At 35.3% G+C, this 16,100-nt stretch overlaps 1 protein-coding gene across 1 annotated transcript in view; it reads right to left on the reverse strand.

Annotated features, from left to right (window-relative positions):
* Positions 1-16,100, reverse strand: part of LOC129962354 (titin-like) — a 308,547-nt gene that overhangs the window by 45,705 nt on the left and 246,742 nt on the right. The window contains 1 exon segment of the mRNA XM_056076101.1: positions 274-14,037. Within this exon segment, the coding sequence (XP_055932076.1) occupies positions 274-14,037 (13,764 nt within the window).

Raw genomic sequence — 16,100 nt, forward strand, 5'->3', positions numbered from 1 at the left:
TAATTATGCATTAGATAATTACAAGTGTATTTTTAAAAAATAGTGTTAATTGATGAGTATCCAAAGCATTATGAAGTAGTACACAGCCAGCTTGTTTTCGTCAGACGACAGAAAATGTAAGTACTTGTTAAAGTCTGCAAAACAAATAAATAGTTAATATTATAACAAAGAAAAGTCACTAAAGTGCATTTCTATGAAAAGAAAACTATCTACTAAAAATAAATAGAAAATGTTACAAATAAATCATTAGAAGAAGTATACTATAATACTTACCGGAAATTAAAGCTTTCTCTTGTTTTGGAATGTCAGAAATTGAAGGTAATTTGGGGATATCAGTTGTTGCTTCGACCACCTCTGCTTTCTTTTTCAGGACAAAAGTTGTTTCTTCGATAGTTTCTTGTATTTTACTTTCTTTCAATGAAGATTTTCTTTCTACCAATATTTCTTCTGTTTTTTCATCTTTCGATTTCTTTTTTAACTTCACAACTGTTTCTTCAGTCTTTTCTTCTTCTTTAATTGACGGTTTTCTTACAAAAACTATCTCTTCTTCTTTTGGTTTTTCTTTCTTTTCTACAGTGAACACAGCAATCTCCTCCGGTTTTTCCTCATCTTTGGAAGGTTTCATTTCTATTTTTACCTCCTCTGGTTTTTCATCCTCTTTCGGTTTCTTTTTAATTGTGATTTTCGCTTCTTCTGGCTTTTGCTCTGTTGGTCTCTCTTTCGTTTCAAGAGAAACTTCAGTGATCTCTTCAGGTTTCTTTTCCTGCTTTACAGGTTTTAATTCTACTTTCACTTCTTCAGGTTTTTCTTCTTCTTTTGGCTTCTCTTTCTTTTTAATTGTAATCTCAGTAATTTCTTCGGGTTTTTCCTCTTTCTTTGGTTTCTTTTTAATCTTAAGAACAGTTTTATCAACTTCTTCTGGTTTTTCCTCTTTTGGTCTTTCTTTCATTTCAAAAGAGACCTCAGTTATCTCTTCAGGTTTCTTTTCCTGCTCTACAGGTTTGAATTCTACTCTCACTTCTTCAGGTTTTTCTTCTTCTTTTGGCTTCTCTTTCTTTTTAATTGTAATCTCAGTAATTTCTTCGGGTTTTTCCTCTTTCTTTGGTTTCTTTTTAATCTTAAGAACAGTTTTATCAACTTCTTCTGGTTTTTCCTCTTTTGGTCTTTCTTTCATTTCAAGAGAGACCTCAGTTATCTCTTCAGGTTTCTTTTCCTGCTCTACAGGTTTGAATTCTACTTTCACTTCTTCACGTTTTTCTTCTTCTTTCGGCTTTTCCTCCTTTTTAATTGTAATCTCAGTAATTTCTTCAGGTTTTTCCTCCTTCTTTGGTTTCTTTTTAATCGTTAGAACAGTTTTATCAACTTCTTCTGGTTTTTTCTCTTTTGGTCTTTCTTTCATTTCAAGAGAGACCTCAGTTATCACTTCAGGTTTCTTTTCCTGCTCAACCGGCTTTAATTCTACTTTCACTTCTTCAGGTTTTTCTTCTTCTTTCGGCTTCTTTCCCTTTTTAATTGTAATCTCAGTAATTTCTTCGGGTTTTTCCTCTTTCTTTGGTTTCTTTTTAATCTTAAGAACAGATTTATCAATTTCTTCTGGTTTTTCCTTCTTTTCAACAGTGATTTCAGTAATCTCTTCAGTTTTCTTTTCTTCTTTTACGGGTTTTAATTCTACTTGTATCTCCTCTAATTTTTCCTCCTCTTTTGGTTTTTTCTTCTTTTTGATTGTTATATCAGTTATCTCTTCTGGTGTCTCATCTTTCCTTGGCTTCTTTTTAATCTTAACTACTTCTGTATTTTCCTCTTTAGGTTTGTCTTTCTGTTCAATAGTAACTTCAGTAATCTCTTCGGGTTTCTTTTCCTGCTCTACAGACTTTAATTCTACTTTCACTTCTTCTGGTTTTTCTTCTTCTTTTGGTGTCTCTTCTTTTTTAATTGTAATCTTAGTGATTTCCTCAGGTTTTTCTTTAGACTTCCTTTTAATTTTAAGTATAGCTTTATCAATTTCTTCTGGTTTTTCCTCTTTCGGTCTTTCTTTCATTTCTAGAGAGACCTCAGTGAGCTCTTCAGGTTTCTTTTCCTGCTTTACAGGCTTGAATTCTACTTTTACTTCTTCAGGCTTTTCTTCTTCTTTTGGCTTCTCTTCCTTTTTAATTGAAATCTCAGTAATTTCTTCAGGTTTTACCTCTTTCTTTGGTTTCTTTTTAATCTTAAGAACAGTTTCGTCAACGTTTTCTGGTTTTTCTTTCTTTTCATCAGTGATCTCAATTATCTCATCAGGTCTCTTTTCTTCCTTAATAGATTCTATTTTCTTCTCTTCAATTTTTGTTTCCTCAAAAGGTTTTTCGATTGAAACTTCCTCTGGTTTTTTAAGACTGACGATTGCAATGGTTTCAGGCGCTTCACCTTCAGGCCTTTCTAATGTAGTATCTGCCTTAGGTTTCTTTTGTTTCTTTATAGTAACTTTAGTTGTTTCCTCAGAAATCTTTGTCTTAGGTTTAGATTTCTTTTCGTCAATTGGTTGCTCAGTTTTAGTTTCATGAACTTCAGATATGAACACTTCAGGGCCTTCTCTTCGAACTTTAGCTTCCGCTTTTGGCACAATGTCTTCAGCACCTTCAATAAGGATTTCTACATCATCAGTAAACTTTTCGACTCGAGGTATCGATATAATTTGTTCTTCTTGTTCCGTGGTTGCATCATCTTTTACTGCAGGTATTACATCTATTTCTTCAACAATTGTTTTCTTTTTTAGAGTGATCTTTGTCTCCTCAGTTTCCTCATCTGTACTCTCTGTTTTCACTATAGGTGTAATTTGTTTTTTAATTTTCGGTTTTTTCTTCAAGATGACATCAACTTCATCTTTTTCCTGCAGAGTTTCTTCTTGAACAATAGCTTGAAGTTCTTCAGGTTGTTCTGATTCTTCTGGTTTCAAAGGCTGATCTTCGTATTCTTCTATGATAGGCTGTTTACCAGTTTCAGTCTCGAAAACTACGTAATCGGTTTCCGTAACATCTTCAATAGTTGGTTTAGAATCTCTGCTAGGAATAGATGCAAATGTTTCAACAATTTCTTTGACTTCAGCAATTCTACCATCTTTCATTTTCTTATGAACAACTTTTACTGTACGTTTCTTAGTCAAAGAAGCTTCACTAGTTTCTTCTGTTATTTCTTCGTCTTCCGGTAATGTTACAATAAATGGCGAAAATTCTTCGGGGGCCTTTCCTTCTGTGACTTTTCGAGGCTTAGAAATTTCTTGCACAACACTGACTGAAGAAGATGTTTCTTCAGTAAGTCTAACTGTTTCCTCTTCAGGTTTTTTAATTTGAAATTCAGCCGCTTCTTCAAATACTACGTCAATGAAATCTAACTTTTCCTTTTCTTTCTTTATTGGTTTTTCTTTTTTGTGTGACAGCGTAATTTGCTGTTCAATGCTTACTTCCCCGGGAATTTCATCGATTTTTATTGGTTCTTTAACAGCTAATGTTTGCTTAGCTTTATCTGGTTTAGGTAAAATAGCTGAAAATTCTTTTGCTTGCAAATTACTCTCGGTTTCACTGATAATAATGTGCTCGGTTGCTGGTACAGTTACATCTGCTTTTGCCAACCTCGGTGTTTTTTCTACGCTTACTTCCCCGGTCTTTATTTCTGATTCAACCTCAGAAATTTGAACATGATGCTTTGTAGGTATTGTTAGACCAGCTGTTTCTTCTCTAGGAGCTGTCGGTAGCACTAATTCTGATTCCTGAGTTTCAAATTGGACTTGCGATATTTCCAAATGTTCTGCAGTCGGAACGCTGTAATCCGCAATCACGGTTGAAGGAGTCTTATCAGGTTTCAAAGTACCCTCGCGAGTTTGGATCTGAGTTTCGCTAACGATTATATATTCTTCAGCAGGAATAGTAAAATCTGCCTTAATTTGTTTCGGGACATCCTTGTTAATAAACTCTTCCTCTTTTGTTACTGTCTGTATTTCTGAAACGAGTACATGACTTTCAGAAGAAACACTAAAATCTAAACTAACTCCAGATGGTCGTCGCGGGGTTTGCAAAATATCTTCTTTTTGGTGACTGGATATTTCAGAAATAACAACATGCTCGTCCGTCGGTACAGTGAAAGAAGCCTGAACAGTTGTTGGAAACTTATCAGGAGCAAGATCACTCTCTTTTGTGACAGTTTCAACCATGCTGATCTCAATATGTTCCTTTGATGGTACAGTAACATCTACTTTTGATTCCTTAGGCTTTTCGAAAGTTTTCATTTCCGTTTCTTTTATAATTGACTTTGCTTCAGAAACAACCACATGTTCTACAGTTGGCAAAGTAACATCCGCTTTTAGGGATACAGGTTTGGAGTCAGGTCTGAACTCTTTTTCAGAGGACACCGTTTCTACTTCTGAAACAATTACATGTTTCATGCTTGGTACAGTGAAATCGGCGGTTTCTTGCAAAGGTAATTTTTCTTTGACGAATTCACCTTCCCGATTACCAGTTATTACTTTAGATATAATAACATGCTCAGCTGCAGGAATAGTTAACTCAGCTTGCAACTCCTGCGGTTTCTTCATTTCAGCTACTAATCCTTCTTTCTGTGTTACAACCATTTCCGAAATAATCACATGAGTTTGAGAAGGTACGTTAACATCAGCTTCAGCAACTTTAGGAGTAGGTTCAGTCTTTAGTTCTTCGGATTCGATTGTTTCTTGGACATCTGAAACTGACACATATTCGTGTGATGGTATAGTAACCTTTGCTTGCACTGTTTCAGGTAGTTTATCAGGTACAAGGTCAGTTTCTTTAATTTGAACAGGAACTTCTGTTATTTCTAAATGCTCTTGTTCTGAAACTTTGAAATCAGCAACAGTAGAAAGAGGCGCCTTTGTAGGTAGAAATTCTCTCTCCTTAGATTGAACATCTATTTTATCAACTATAACATGCTCCTCAGTTCCAAGAGAGAAATCTATTGTTATACCAGCAGGAGTTTTGAAATCTGACATTTCACCTTCTTTGACATCCGGCAAAATTTCGGAAACTGTAACATGATCTTCTTTAAGAACAGACAGGTCGGCAACAAAGCTTTTAGGCGCTTTGTCAGGAAGAAGTTCTTCTTCAGATGCCTGACTTTGAGTTTCACCGATTACGACATGCTCTAGTGTACGGAAAGAGAAGCCTAACTGAACTTCTGCAGGCATTTTCAATGGTTTCAATTCCGCTTCCTTATCTTTTATATCAGTACAAGAAACAATGACATGTTCTTCAGCAGGGAGTGTTGTTTTTGCAGTAGCCATCTCAGGAAATTTATCCTTCTCTAAAGTGCTTTCCTTCACAACCGTTTCGACAGTAGAGGTTAAAACATGTTCTTTTGTTAGAACACTTAAGTCAGCCAAAGCCGTTAATGGTTTTGCTTTTTCTGGTAAGAATTCTTCTGCAGTATTAGATGTAACTTGAAACACTGTCAAGTGTTTCTCGGCTGGAATACTGATTTTAACATTCTGTTCCACTGGTTTCTTATCTGGTATATATTCCTTCTCTCCTACATTTGACTGTACCACAGAAACAAGGAGATGCTGCTCCATGTCAACAGATATGTCAGCTGTATCATATTTGGGTTTTTTCATTTCTTCAAGAGCAGCTTCCTTGGTGGCTGTTTCAATTTCAGATACTAAAATATGCTCACCTGAAACTAAACTAGTTTCTGCAGAATATTCTAAAGGTTTCTTGTCAGGAGAGAGAGTATCTTCAGATATTGGTGCGAGAATTTCGCTAATTATCACATGCTCTTCAGTTGGAATAGAAAAGTCGGCTTGATGTTCTCGTGGAATCTTTTGAACATCCAAGTTTTCTTCCATTTCACCTGAAGAAGTGTCTACAACCACAACATGCGATTCCGTCGGTATAGAAAACGATGCAGTTGTAGTTTCTGGCAATTTTGGTTGTACCAATTCTCCTTCTCTTATCGAAGATTCTGTAAGTGAAACAGTTACGTGTTTCTCGGTCAGTATCGAAAATGGTGCCGTTATTGAATCTGGATTTTTCATTTCTTTAAGCTCCCCTTCTTTATGAGACGTAATAACTTTGGATACACTAATATGTTCTTCCGTAGGAACAGTAAATTTTGCTGATTCCAAAAGTGGGGTTTTCTCAACATTTAACAACCCTTCTTTCATTTCAGATACTACGTCACTTACAACTACATGTTGTTCAGTAGGAATGTATACTTGGGCAAATGTATCTGAGGGTAATTTCTCCGGTTTGAAAATTCCTTCTTTCATATCGACGTTAGCCTCTGTAACCAAAACATGTTCTTCTTCTGGTAGCGTCAAATTAGCATTTACGGTAGAAGGCATTTTCGAAGGAATCAATGTATCCTCCTTAAACTGTGTTTCAATTTCACAAACTGTTACATGCTTTTTAGATGAAAATGAGAAATCTGCTGTAACTTGCTTTGGTCTCTCTTTTAAACTTAAGTCGCCTTCTTTGGAAGCAACTTCCACTTCTGAAATCACGACACATTCTTCAGTTGTTAATGAAAAAGGGGCTTTTATTTCCGGAGCAAGTGCTGAGGTAACAAAAACTCCCTCTTTCAAGTGGCTTTGGACCTCTGATACTTGTACGCTCTCTGTAGAGCTAATATTGAGATTAGCTTGACTTTCGGATGGTTTCTTTTCAGCAACCATTTCATCTTCTTTAGTTTCACTGTCGACGACAGAGACATAAACTGGCTCAATAGGTACAAATTCAGGTTGAACCACATGCTCTTTAGGTGCCACAGGTTGAATAAAGATATCTTCTTTAGTTCCAAAAGTGGCTTCAGAAACAATCAGACTTTTCTGGGTATCTATGGAGAAATCAGCGGTTGTTTCAAAAGGAATCTCATCAGGACGTAATTTATCGCATGATGTAGCAGTTGTTACTTCGGATACATTTAGATGTTTCACCGTCGGAAGAGATGAAGCTGCTGTAATAGATTTTGGCAATGATTTTACTTTCATATCACTTTCTTTCTCAGCTTGGCTTTGCTGTTCAATTAGAACTGTTTCATGCAAGGTCATCTGTAAAGTAGCAAAATCTTCTTTTGGAGCAGTCTGTAAAGACAATTTTCGTGTTATATCATCGATGTTGACTTCTATTATGGACAAAGCCTCCTCCGCAGGTATATCCACTAGAGCCTCGTGTGTGTCTGGCAGAATTTCTTGGGGAAGAATTTGTTCTTTCGTACCGGGCGTGCATTCCGAAATTTCGAGAGCTCTCATTAAGGATATATCTGTATTGGCATCGTGTAGGGGGAATTTTTCTTGTTCAAATGCTTCTTCTTTCTGATCCCATCTGGTTTCTTGAACGATGATTGATTGCTGTGGAGTAAGTGCAGTATCTGCTTTGTGAGGTGTCGGCAAGATATCAAGTCTCAAGGTGTCTGAAGTATCACATATCGACACATGTTCAACAGAAGCTGTGATTTTACCAAGAATTGATACAGTTGCTTTCTTAGACATCGCAGCCTCCTCTGAAAGAATGTCAACTTCTCGAAGCTCTGAAGCCGTTTCTGAAACAGAAACTGGATAATTAGTTATCATTTGAATGTCAGGTATCTTTTCTAGATTACTTGTATCAGACACTTCAACAGGAATTGTTGAGTCATGGGGTGTGTTTTCTTTAATACTAACAGCTATTTGCGAAAGAATTTGGCTGTCTGCTTGTTGAGCCTGTGGCATAATTAAATCGCTTAAAGGAGCTTCCTGCTCATTTACGATAGTATCGGAAACTTGAACACTATGTTGCCCAGCAAATGATGCTGTAGCTGATTTTTCAGGCACCCGACTTTCCGCCGTTAGAAAGCCTTCCTTAAATTCTGAAACTATTTCGGAAACTGAAACAACTTCATGAGGGTTGTAGGTTTCAAAAGCTTTCATTCGAGGTTGATCAATAACAGCCAAATCTCTTTCACTTCCTGACACATTCGTTTCTTCGATAATACAAGAGTCGAGAGTTGTAAAGACAGCTTTAGTTTTGTGAGTCTGTGGAATAACAGTTTCCTGCAAAATATCTTCCACATCGCCTACCTGAATTTGAGAAACTATCGGAACTTCTTGTGGTGCTACATTAACATGAGGTTTGTGGGTGCTTGGTTGAACTGGTAATTCGAGTTCGGACTCTACTTCGCCAGTTTCAATTTCTGCAACAGAAGGATGTTCTAGGCTTGAGATACCAACTTCGGCTTTACGGGTCGAAGGTTGTTTAATTTCATATTCTCCAAGCTGGTTAACTATGGTTACTTCTTCCATCACCAAAGCTTCAGTTGTTGGGAATGAGGATGATGCAGTCTTAGATACAACAGGAACTCTTTCCACGAAATCCGATTCTTTCGTCTCTGGTTGTGTAAGAGAAACTTCAATGGGCTGTGTTGACATTATCTGAACATCCGCGGAATGAGATGATGGAATTTCTTCCAAAATCAGCTCACTTTCACAGGTACCTGACGTATGTTGTTGTATAACAGCCAACTGTTTCAGGCATACAAGACTTGAATCTGCTTCTTTAGTTTCAGGTTTCTCCTTCTCAGCGTATGGTCCAGAAGTTTGGTGTACAAGAGTTTCCTCTATTTGAATATGGTCGAAAGGCGAAAGTATCTGTTGGGCAACTTTATTATCTGGCAAAACTTCAGGTGAAAATTCGGATTCACTAACAATAGATTTAGCAATATTTATCTGAACTGCTTTGTGGGGAATTAAGGAAGTTGATACAGTTTTTGTAGCTTCAATTTCAGGTCTAAATTTGATTTCGGACATTAAGGTTTCATTCGAGGAAACATCATATGCCTGTTGAGGAACAACTGACAATGACGCTTCCACTTCGTGAGGTGTGTCGATTATGTCAACAATATTTGTTTCTTCTAATGTTCTGACTTCGGAAATTTGTACTGATTCATCAAATATAACATTCGGTTGTACATTTTCGGTATGAGGCATGGCCTGCCGTAAAACTTCTGTATTAGATTTTAAAAGTGTATCTGTTACCGTGAGTGATATATGAGGAGTGCTATATGTAGTTTGTGCTAAGACTGGTTTCTTTAGCCCACCAACATCAAGAGGCGATTCTTGAGGAATGCTTTCAATTTCAGTTATGTTGATCGGATGATGACACACAACACTAACTGTTCCCTCAACGGTGGTATGGTCGGGAATAGTTACAATATCACTAGTTATGCCACTAGTCTGTATATCACTTAACGCAAATGCGACCGATTCTGGAATAGATATTTCTGCTCGGTTACTGGCAGGAATGGGAGACAACTTCAGCTTTGACTCTTTTTCAGTAGTTTCTACAGAACTGATTTCAAGAGATTCCGTGACTTGCAAAGATGGCGTAATCTGGCTTTGAAGAGGTAGGACGAAGTCATTCATTTGAGTTTCCTTAAAATTTGATTCCACTTGCAAAACAGAAAATGTTTGCTGTTGCTCAAGACTTACAGAAGCCCATTTAGAATCAGGAGTTATTGAAAGACCCTCATATTCCTCTGTAGTTCCAGCCAAAGTAACCTCATCAATAATTAGCATTTCACTAGTTTCTACCAATTTAGAAGCTTTCTTAGTATCGGGATAAGATTCAGGTGTTGGTAAATCACTGAAAGAATAATTTGGTTGAACTCGTAAGATTTCTATCGCTTTTTCTTCCATGACACTGAAATCCGCATGGAAAGGTATTGGATGCACTTTTTCTTTCAACATCATCTCACTTACACCAGTTTCTATTTCTTCAACTGTTAAAGCTTCTTCGACATCTAAAGTGGGTTGAGCCTTTTTAAAATGTGGATGGGAAACTTCAGTTATTTCTTCCTCTTTAACAGATGATTCAACTTCAGTAACAGACACCGCAGATTTAGTGGTAACATTTAAATTTGCTGTCTGAAGCGTTGGTTTCTTATCCATTTCCAAAATATTTTCTTTGTCCTTGCTCTTTACTTCTGTTATTTGTATGGCTTCTGTGGGAGAAATTTCTACAGCAGCAGTTTTGAAATCTGGTTTTATTTCTATCATTTCTTTAACTTCTCCTGAATCTGTCACGACTTTAACATCTAAGGCAGCATTTTCTTCTAACAAAACATTTACTTTATCATATTTCAATGATTCAGGCTTTAGAGTCCCTTCCATTACATTAGTTTGCATTTCATATACGGTTACAGCTTTCTCTGGCTTATATTCATGTCGGATAGTGAGTTTCTTGCCACTTGGTAAAGGAAGAGGTTTATATTCCTCTTCTTTAGATACCAGCTCATTTTCTGAAATTTCAACAGCAATTTCTTCAACTATAGCTTTGGTGGCTTTCATACTATTCGGAATCGATTCTAATTGAACACCTCCTTCTTTTATGTGCGACGTGATTTCAGATATTGTCATAGCTTGCTGAGTAATAACATCAAATCGAGGTTTACTACATATTGGAGCTGTTTCTAACGTTAAACTTTCTTCCGCTAAATTGGTCTCCATAACTGATACAGTGCATGCTTCTTCTGTCTGTAAATTTGTTTCAGCATATCTGCCTTCAGGTTTCCAATCCTTCGACCATGCTCCTTCTTGATCCACAGTATGTGTTTCTGAAATTTCAATAGCGGATTTCTGAGTTGAAATACGTTCGGTCGCAGAAATCTTTTCGACAGCTTGCGAATCTGGCGACAAAGGTTCTTCACTCACCTCTGCTCCCGTTTCCGAAATGGAAACAGCTTGGTACGGTGTATATTCAGGTATTGCAAAGGATTTTAAGGTTTCAGCAACAACTCCAAGTTTTTCTTCTTTAGTAAATTCTCCAGATTTGACTTCAAGAGCTTCAGATGTTGTTTGGAGAGTTTCTTCAGCCTGATAAGTTTTAGACTTTCTTTCCTCGAATGAGCTCTCTTTATCAAAAGTGTCATCTACTGCTACTTGCAAAGCCTTTTCAGGGACAAAAGATGCAGTGAGAGTTTTACTTATAGGTTGAAAATCAGTTTTCACAACACCTTCCTTATCTACTGGGCTTACTTCGACAATACTAAGAGCTTCTTCTGGAACAAAAGTTCTTTTAACATTTTCTTGAGGCACTTTATCTTCGTGAAGTAAAGCACCGGTTTCAGACGCCTCAGTTTCTATAACAGAAAGAGCAAAATTTGACGAGTGCACAAATGAAGCATGCGATGCCTTTGGTGCTTCAACAATGCTAAGCTCATCTTCTTTAGCAATACATTTATTTTCAGATACTATAATGGCTTCAGATAATGGCAGAGAAGCTTCTGGAAACCTTGCAGGTTTACTTTCAGGTAAAATCAAATTTTCTTCTCGATCCCCAATCAAAATTTCCGTAACATTAATAGATTCATTATGAATCATTTGAGGCTTTGCGGTGTGCTTTGTTAAAGTATCTGGAGTATAAGCTGATTCTTTATCATGAACTTGGATCTCTGAGATCTGAATTGTTTGGCTTGGGGAGACAGATAAGTTTGGATATACCTGAGGCATCGCAAGACTGGCATCCAGCTTATCTTCGAGGTGAGCAGGGGTAGTTTCAGTTATGCATATATTTTCTCTGGCTTCGAAAGTTACAGATGCCGTTTTGCTAAACGGTATTTTTTCTGCAATTTCTTTAGTAGCTCCAAGAATAACAGTGTCACTTACTTCAATTGAGATATCTTTAGGTAAGACCTCTATAGCTGTTGTCGATTTCGGTATAATCTCCGTTCTAAATACTTCCTCTTTATCTTCGGATATTATCTCAGTCACTGATAATTCCTGTCCTAAAATCATTCTCTCCGATGCTTTACCTTTCTTTGGCTTCTCAATATCAATTGTTTTCCCAGCTCCAGAAGCATCGACCTCTTCAATAATTACAGCTTCTTGGGTGGTTATTTCAGAAGTTGCAGTAGTTGAAACAGTTTCAGTTTGTTTTAATTCTTCAGAGGTATCTTTTGAATATATTTCAGAGACTTGAATATATGATAAAGGTTTTATATCAGAGGTAATCTTTTGCGTTTGGAATCTGTCAGGTGATAACCTGGATTCCTTCGCTTCAGAAATAACTTCTTCCACAGATATAGGATGATGAGTTTGATAGCTAATAACCCCTTCATGTTTCACAACTTCTGAAGATTTAAATTTAGAAACTGTATCTTGAATGCTTACTTCTTCTACAACAACAGGTTTTGTTGGTAAAATTGATTGTCTTGCAAGAACTTTTACAACAGGAACTTCAGCAAGTTTTCCCTCCATGTCTGTCGATTCTGTTTCTGTAACTAAAACTGAATGTTTTGTCAGCATTTCCATACGTGCTTTTTGGGTTACTTCTTGTTCTACAGTAAGCAACCCCTCTTTAGTATTCGAATCAGGCACGGTTATTATTAAAGCTTCCTGTGGAGCTAGACGGCTCTTAGCAACTATCGATTCATGGACAGAAGGAGAGGTAATCTCTTCCCTACCTTCAGCTGTCACGGAACTTACACAAAGTGGTCTGTGCGTAACAAATGAAACCTGAGCGATATCTTTCTCTGGATGAATTTCTTCAGGAACACTTTCCACAACCTCACCTTGAAATAATTCAATTTCACTTCTTTCTTTATTTTCTAAATCGATACCTTTCTTCGAAATAAAAGCTTTTGTTTTTTCTGGTTTCTTTTTAGATCTTTTAAGAGCCTCAATTGATGTTGTTTCCGTTTTCTTAGATGTTAACGTTACATTTAAATCGTCTGAAGGTTTCTTTTCAACAGAAATATCAATTTTTTCATCTTTAGGCTTTTTAACTTTACGTTTAAGAGTAACCTCTGTTTTATCGACTTCCTCCTGTTCCTCTATATCGGCCACTTCTTCGGGAGAAAGAGTTTCCTCTTCCGGTTTAAAATCCAACTGAGCTTCGCTTTCATATTCTTTTTTTGGCTTTTTAAGTATTTTAAGCATTGATTTTTCAGATTTTTTCTGTCCTTTAATACTCATTTGAATTTCTGTCTCAGTTTCTTGAGTTGTTTCAATGACAACGCTTTCGGTTTCCTTTTCTGGCCTTTTTCGTTTAGTTATGCTAATTGAATCCTCGGCGGTTTTTAATTCATCTTCAAATTTTTCCTCAATTTCCTTTTTGACGACAGTCAGACTTTCGGATTCTTTTTTTGGTTTCTTTCGTTTAGTAACTGTAATTGAATCTTCAAAAGTTTCATCATCTGGTTGTTTTTCTTCTTTTACTTTGCTTACTACGAGTGAAGTTTGCTCATGATCCACGGTTTCAACTTCTGAGTGCGTTTTAATGTCTAAAATTTTATCTTCACGCTTGGGTTTCTTCTTCTTTTTAATCTCAATACTCTCCTGAAATTCCTTCGGTTTCTCTTCCGGCACAGTCTCAATCTGAACTTCTTCAATGAATTCTTGCGTAGTTTTCTTGCTACTTACTTTTATATCTCGCGGCATTTCTTTAACTTCAATATCTACTTCAATATCACGTTTATCTTTAACAAGAGTCAAAACTGATGTTGAATCTTCCTGGGTCTCTTCAGTATCCTCGACTAACTTTGTTACCAATTCTGGAACTTTCTTAGCTTTTTTCTTTTGAGTAACGATTTTTGTTGAAAATTCAGGTTTGTCGATTTTTTTAGAATCTAATTCAATAGGAATGGTTTCTTTGCGAGTCATTTCAATATCGATTTGAACATCTTCGGTATCTTTTGGTGTTTCTCTGGTTAATTCTAGACTAGACATGGCATTAGAATCATTTTCAGCGACACTAGTATCTTTTACTAACTCAGTCACTAATTCTGTATCATCTATTTTCTCTTTCTTTACAATAAGTTTCGATGAATAATCAGGTTTATCGACCTTCGTCGAATCTAAATGAATGGGCATGATCTTTTTAGATGAAACCTCAATGTCTAACTCTGTGTCTGTCTGTGTATCGACCGTCCTTAGTTCCCCAACAGAATCGCGAGTTATTGCTTGGATATCGACGTCTAATTCTTTTTGTTCTACACTTTTGCCTTTCGACACTTTTGTTTTAACTCCTTTCTTTCGCAGAACAACTTCATCCCTAGATTCCTCCTCTGCAATAAAAGATATTTCTTGACATAAATAAAAATTCAACGCGACGTTTGACTGCCTCCTCTAAATGGAATTTGAGAAAATAATAGTATAGTCCAATTTTTAACATACACATACAAAAATGCACCTGCATCTGCTTAACAACGCTTATTAGTTTTCTCTACTCATCATGTAGAGCCTATTTGGTAATTCAGATTGATATATAAAATATAGCTTGCATAAAAAGTGGATCAATTATGCATTTACTCTAGAATATCCAGATATCCTTAAGAGTGAAACGTATGATAAAAATATTCTAGTTGTACATTAATTTATATAATTTTAAAGAAAAAATTGGCTTTAAGTATACACTTTCTGTTTTTCAATATTCAAATTTCCAATAAAAAAATCGATCAGTACTGCAATATACGCATTTTTTCGAAAGCAATTTTTATTAAAATCTTACTGAATATGATTTACAATTTGCAAAGACGTGCCATTGTAATGAGTGCGAGTTTGAAATGCAATATATGGAACGAAGCATGCCTTCATTTAATTAAAGCATTGAAAAACTGCTTTCAACAACATTTGTACAACAACAATTTTTTTTTCATTCCATTTATAAAGAAGTTGTCATAAAACTTAAAACAATAAATAACGATTATATGTATAAGTCTCTAACAATTTAACTTCCAAAAGTAGTTGGTTTATAATTTAGTGAATAGTTTGCTCATTGGTCAATTACATTCGAAATAAGGAGCTATTTTTATTCTTTTATATTTTTTTATTTAAAATTATATGTTTAATAAATATATTAAATTTTATTAATTTAAATAAAATAAATATTAATTTTGCATATCCATTTGTTAATTTTAATTTTTTGTTAGTATTTGTTTTAAATTGCAATGATTTTTATTTTTCTTAATTTGCACATTTTGTATTTAGCGTAAAATAATTTTTTTGTATAAAATATATAAAATGTGTATTTTTAATATTTCAACAGATTTGAATTTCTTAGAATATATATTAAAATGTTAATGAACATAAAATAATTATAATTAATGTTACTGTCCTAAGAAATTTTGTATAATCATCTCTGGAGATTTTTCTATGAATTAATTGCTCAAGATGGGCAGTATCTCCAAATGAAAATGTCATTACCCGTGAAATGGAATCATTTAAAAATATCCCAGTATAATCTATGTTTAGTCCACCAATAATTTCATTCATTGCGTTTTTTCACTATACAATAGCTGCCGCTTAGTGTGAATGCGGTTAATGTCATCATTCGCTTTACATTATCAGAAAATTAATGTAAACTGAATCCGAAATTCAGTTGTACAAAACTATCTATTTAGTGTAATCATTACATCGTTTAATGTTATTAAGTTTTAAGTAGTGAATCGAAGGATATTAATTGATGTTCAAGGAATTTCTTGCTCCACTTGTAAGAAAACATCTAGGGCTAATTTCTTCATGCCTTGAGGCTCACGTTACTTTATCTAGTCTAGAAAGGAATGGATTGATTTAAATGGATATCTACGCTGCAAGACCTAGCTTGAAATTTGTTGAACATTCATAAACCACTGCTTAATACAATCGAATTATTAAGGCAAAATGGGTAAAATAAAAGAACTAATTCGAATGATAAATACAAAATTGAAATTCCTAACAGGTATGGAAGTTTATCTAAAATCTTTATAACAGTCTTTGTAAATTAAAAAAAAAATCGTATGAATTTTTTGTGAGCTAGGTCAAGTAATAAATGCTGGAGATTCCCACAAGAATGAATGTATTGAAGAAACACCTCCAACGGATGTCGAAATTAAAAAGCTTAATAGAATTAAGGATACCATACCAGAACTGGCTCCTGATTCGGCAATTCTCTTTTATATTAATTCGTAAATGTTCCCTTATGAAAAGAGTTAGGAGTTTAAATTTAAAAAAAAAAGAATTTGTGGGCTTAATACCAAACATTTCATTGTTTGAAAAATTAAAAATGACCGAAATATACATCACTTTCTCGTTTTACACAATATTGGCAATTAAAATACATCGCTCTAGATTTTGTTAGGATGAATCTAGG

Source organism: Argiope bruennichi, chromosome 2 (assembly GCF_947563725.1).
Source record: "Argiope bruennichi chromosome 2, qqArgBrue1.1, whole genome shotgun sequence".
Lineage (NCBI taxonomy): Eukaryota > Metazoa > Arthropoda > Arachnida > Araneae > Araneidae > Argiope > Argiope bruennichi.